This window comes from Lampetra fluviatilis, unplaced genomic scaffold, assembly GCF_964198595.1.
Source record: "Lampetra fluviatilis unplaced genomic scaffold, kcLamFluv1.1 SCAFFOLD_761, whole genome shotgun sequence".
Lineage (NCBI taxonomy): Eukaryota > Metazoa > Chordata > Hyperoartia > Petromyzontiformes > Petromyzontidae > Lampetra > Lampetra fluviatilis.
Genome location: NW_027621782.1, coordinates 16,854 through 22,500, shown reverse-complemented (window position 1 = coordinate 22,500; position 5,647 = coordinate 16,854). Strand labels below are relative to the sequence as shown.

At 58.5% G+C, this 5,647-nt stretch overlaps 1 protein-coding gene across 1 annotated transcript in view; it reads left to right on the top strand.

The window, feature by feature from the left end:
* The window catches only part of LOC144955690 (ATP-dependent RNA helicase DDX19A-like), a 25,763-nt gene extending 22,062 nt beyond the window's left edge, over nt 1–3,701 (top strand). Inside the window, 1 exon segment of the mRNA XM_078885842.1 lies at nt 2,363–3,701. Coding sequence (XP_078741968.1) covers nt 2,363–2,424 — 62 coding nt within the window. The 3' untranslated portion in view covers nt 2,425–3,701.
* Nucleotides 3,702–5,647: the final 1,946 nt, after the last annotated feature.

Below are 5,647 nucleotides of genomic sequence, written 5' to 3'. Positions count from 1 at the left end.
CGAGACGCACTTCAGTGAGTACCTGTCGTGGTGGTAATAGTACCGGTACTATTAGTAATAGTACCGGTACTATTAGTAATAGTACCGGTACTATTAGTAGTAGGACTGGCGATCAACATGGTGGACGGGGAACGCAGCCGCAGGATTCTCAGGGACATCGAGACGCACTTCAGTGAGTACCTGTCGTGGTGGTTATAGTACCGGTACTATTAGTAATAGTACCGGTACTATTAGTAGTAGGACTGGTACTATTAGTAGTAGGACTGGCGATCAACATGGTGGACGGCGAACGCAGCCGCAGGATTCTCAGGGACATCGAGACGCACTTCAGTGAGTACCTGTCGTGGTGGTAATAGTACCGGTACTATTAGTAATAGTACCGGTACTATTAGTAGTAGGACTGGCGATCAACATGGTGGACGGGGAACGCAGCCGCAGGATTCTCAGGGACATCGAGACGCACTTCAGTGAGTACCTGTCGTGGTGGTTATAGTACCGGTACTATTAGTAATAGTACCGGTACTATTAGTAATAGTACCGGTACTATTAGTAGTAGGACTGGCGATCTACGTGGTGGACGGGGAACGCAGCCGCAGGATTCTCAGGGACATCGAGACGCACTTCAGTGAGAACCTGTAGTGGTGGTAATAGTACTGGTACTATTAGTAATAGTACCGGTACTATTAGTACTATTAGTGCTAGTGAGTTGGTAAGCGTGTGAGTGAGTGGGTGTGTTGGTGGGTGAGTGGGTGAGTGAGTGAGTGAGTGAGTTGGTGAGTGTGTGAGTGAGTGAGTGAGTGGGTGGGTGGGTGGGTGAGTGAGTGAGTGGGTGGGTGGGTGAGTGAGTTGGTGAGTGGGTGGGTGAGTTGGTGAGTGGGTGAGTGAGTGGGTGAGTGGGTGGGTGGGTGAGTTGGTGAGTGGGTGGGTGAGTTGGTGAGTGGGTGAGTGAGTTGGTGAGTTGGTGAGTGTGTGAGTGAGTGAGTGGGTGGGTGGGTGAGTGAGTTGGTGAGTGGGTGGGTGAGTTGGTGAGTGGGTGAGTGAGTGGGTGAGTGGGTGGGTGGGTGAGTTGGTGAGTGGGTGGGTGAGTTGGTGAGTGGGTGAGTGAGTTGGTGAGTGAGTGAGTGGGTGAGTGAGTGAGTGGGTGGGTGGGTGAGTGGGTGAGTGAGTGAGTTGGTGAGTGGGTGGGTGAGTGAGTGGGTGAGTGAGTGGGTGAGTTGGTGAGTGGGTGGGTGAGTGGGTGAGTGGGTGGGTGGGTGAGTGTGTGAGTGAGTGGGTGAGTTGGTGAGTGGGTAGGTGAGTGGGTGAGTGGGTGGGTGGGTGAGTGAGTGAGTGAGTGGGTGAGTGAGTGGGTGGGTGAGTGAGTGGGTGGGTGGGTGGGTGGGTGAGTGAGTGAGTGGGTGAGTGGGTGAGTGAGTGAGTGGGTGGGTGGGTGGGTGAGTGGGTGGGTGAGTGGGTGGGTGGGTGGGTGAGTGGGTGGGTGGGTGGGTGAGTGGGTGGGTGGGTGAGTGGGTGGGTGGGTGAGTGGGTGGGTGAGTGGGTGGGTGGGTGGGTGGGTGGGTGGGTGGGTGAGTGGGTGAGTGGGTGGGTGGGTGAGTGGGTGGGTGGGTGGGTGAGTGGGTGGGTGAGTGGGTGGGTGAGTGGGTGGGTGGGTGAGTGGGTGAGTGGGTGGGTGGGTGAGTGGGTGGGTGGGTGAGTGGGTGGGTGGGTGAGTGGGTGGGTGGGTGGGTGGGTGAGTGGGTGGGTGAGTGGGTGGGTGAGTGAGTGGGTGGGTGGGTGGGTGAGTGGGTGGGTGGGTGGGTGAGTGGGTGGGTGGGTGGGTGAGTGGGTGGGTGGGTGGGCGGGCGGGCGGGCGGTGCGGGCGGGCGGGCGGGCGGGCGGGCGGGCGGGCGGGCGGGCGGGCGGGCGGGCGGGCGGGCGGGCGGGCGGGCGGGCGGGCGGGCGGGCGGGTGAGTGAGTGAGTGAGTGAGTGAGTGAGCGGGTGGGTGGGTGAGCGAGCGGGTGAGTTGGTGAGCGAGCTGGTGAGTTGGTGAGCGAGTTGGTGAGCGAGCTGGTGAGCGAGTTGGTGAGCTGGTGAGTGAGTGGGTGAGTGAGTTGGTGAGTGAGTTGGTGAGCGAGCTGGTGAGTTGGTGAGCGAGTTGGTGAGCGAGCTGGTGAGCAAGTTGGTGAGTTGGTGAGCGAGTGGGTGAGTGAGCTGGTGAGCGAGTGGGTGAGCGAGTTGGTGAGTTGGTGAGCGAGTTGGTGAGCGAGTGGGTGAGCGAGTTGGTGAGTTGGTGAGCGAGTTGGTGAGCGAGTGGGTGAGCGAGTTGGTGAGTTGGTGAGCGAGTTGGTGAGCGAGTGGGTGAGCGACTCTTTCTGCCCTCAGACCAGAAGATCCACAAACTCGATGCTCACGACATCGACGAGATTGAGAGGATTTCTCGCTGAGCAGATCCAGGGGGAGGAGCCAACTCCAGGGGGGAGGAGCCAACTCCAGGGGGGGGCGGAGCCAACTCTCCAGGGAGGAGCCAACTCTCTAGGAGGAGGAGCCAACTCAAGGGGAGTGGCACCAACTCCAAGGGGGAGGAGCCAACTCCAGGGGGGAGCCAACTCTCCAGGGGGTGGAGCCAACTCCAGGGGGGAGGAGCCAACTCCAAGGGGGAGGAGCCAACTCCAGGGGGTGGAGCCAACTCCAAGGGGGAGGAGCCAACTCTCTAGGAGGGGGAGCCAACTCCAGGGGGTGGAGCCAACTCCAGGGGGGTGGAGCCAACTCCAGGGGGGAGGAGCCAACTCCAGGGGGTGGAGCCAACTCCAAGGGGGAGGAGCCAACTCTCCATGGGGGAGGAGCCAACTCTCCAGGGGAGGAGCCAACTCCAGGGGGTGGAGCCAACTCTCCAGGGGGGAGGAGCCAACTCCAGGGGGTGGAGCCAACTCCAGGGGGTGGAGCCAACTCCAAGGGGGAGGAGCCAACTCTCCATGGGGGAGGAGCCAACTCTCCATGGGGGAGGAGCCAACTCTCCAGGGGAGGAGCCAACTCCAGGGGGTGGAGCCAACTCTCCAGGGGGGAGGAGCCAACTCCCGGGGGGGTGGAGCCAACTCTCCAGGGGGAGGAGCCAACTCCAGGGGGGAGTAGTCAACTCTCCTGGGGGAGGAGTCAACTCTCCTGGGGGAGGAGTCAACTCTCCTGGGGGAGGAGCCAACTCTCCAGGAGGAGGAGCCAACTCTCCAGGGGGAGGAGCCAACTCTCCAGGGGGAGGAGCCAACTCTCCAGGGGGAGGAGCCAACTCTCCAGGAGGAGGAGTCAACTCCAGGGGGGAGGAGCCAACTCGATGGGGGTGGAGCTGGCTGATCAAAATTGCCATGACAACCAGCCCCTCCCCCCTTTCTCACCCAGCCCCTCCCCCTTTCCCACCCAGCCCCTCCCCCCTTTCCCACCCAGCCCCTCCCCCTTTCCCACCCAGCCCCCCCCCCCTGCACGCCCAACCCCTCCCACCAGGGAGACGCTGTGCTGTGATTGGTCAGTTGAGGAGTGGGTGGGGGCTAGCAGTGTTTAGGGGCGTGGCTCTGGGGTTAGTGGGCGGAGCTAGGGGCGGTGCCAATGTAACAGGTCACACACCACCCACCCCCCACAGACACAAATTCTTAGTCTTGATTCTTCCGTTAACTCCGCGGAGAAAATAAAAAACCCAAAAATTTTAATTTCAAATAAAAGCCAGTTATTTTAATGCATTTTACATTTCACTTTTCGTTTTCCCCATCGACGCGATTTCACCGAAAGGAGGGACCCACGTTTAAGAAGTTTTGTAGGGTCGAAATCCACCCACAAAATTCTCCGCGTCATTCGGCGAATGCCGCTTTGATAGCTTCAGATGAAATCTCTCGCAAGCGCAAGATCTACTCGGGTTGAGTTTGTCGTGGAGACGTCGCTGCCTGTCTTTGCTATTTAATTTGAAGTCGTGCAGAGCGACTTCAGAGAATGAACCGGAGAATGGGAACTCCTTGTGACAGCTACAAGTCAAGAGCTCGCACACTCAGTCACTCAGTCACTCAGTCAGTCAGTCACTCAGTTAATCACTCAGTCACTCACACAGTCAGTCAGTTACTCACTCAGTCACTCGCTCGCTCGCTCAGTCAATCAGTCAGTCGCTCACACGCTCACTCAGTCACTCGCTCAGTCACTCACTCGCTCACACAGTCACTCAGTCAGTTACTCAGTCACTCGCTCGCTCACACGCTCACTCAGTCACTCACTCAGTCACTCGCTCGCTCAGTCACTCACTCGCTCAGTCAGTCACTCACTCAGTCACTCACTCAGTCACTCAGTCGCTCAGTCAGTCACTCGCTCGCTCAGTCACTCACTCGCTCAGTCACTCACTCGCACACTCACTCAGTCACTCAGTCAGTCACTCAGTCACTCGCTCACAGTCACTCACTCAGTCACTCACACACTCGCTCGCTCACACGCTCGCTCGCTCAGTCACTCGCTCGCTCACACGCTCGCTCGCTCAGTCACTCGCTCGCTCACACGCTCGCTCGCTCAGTCACTCGCTCGCTCACACGCTCACTCAGTCACTCACTCAGTCACTCAGTCAGTTACTCAGTCACTCAGTCGCTCAGTCAGTCACTCACTCAGTCACTCACTCGCTAAGTCATTCACTCGCTCACTCAGTCACTCACTCGCCCACTCACACACTCGCTCGCTCACTCAGTCACTCACACACTCGCTCACTCAGTCACTCACTCGCTCAGTCACTCACACGCTCGCTCGCTGACACACGCGCTCACACTCGCTCGCTCACTCACTCGCCCACTTGCTCGCCCACCCACTCGCTCACCCGCTCGCTCACTCACTCACCGACTCGCTCACTCACCCACTCACCCACTCACTCACCCACTCACTCACCCACTCACTCACCCACTCACTCACCCACCTCGCTCACATCCACACGCAGAGACCCACAGACTCACCACACACACACGTGTACACACACGTGTACACACACCTGTACACACGCACACGTGTACACGTACGCACACGTGTACACGTACACACGTGCACACACACGTGCACACACACGTGTACACACACGTGTACACACGCACACGTGTACACGTACGCACACGTGTACACGTACACACACGTGCACACACACACGTGTACACACACGTGCACACACACGTGTACACACACGTGTACACACGTGCACACACACGTGTACACACACACGTGTACACGTACACACGTGTACACACACGTGTACACACACGTGTACACACACACGTGCACACACACACGTGTGCGTGCACGTGTACACACGTGCACGCACACGTGTACACACGTGCACACACACACACGTGCACACACACACACGTGCACACACACACACGTACACACACACGTGCACACACGTACACACACACACGTGTACACACGTACACACACACACGTGTACACACACGTGTACACACTCGGCTTGTATTCGCGTAGTCTGTGTGTCCCCCCCCCCCCGCCTCTTGATGTGTACGCGATGTTGAACGCTTCGTTGATGCGACTTTGTTGATGCGACTTTGTTGACGCGAGAAACACACAAAACATCGATCGCCTCTTACAGGGTGCGGGGAGTGTGACGTCTTCTCTCGTGTGAGAGTGGGTGAGTGGGTGGGTGGGTGA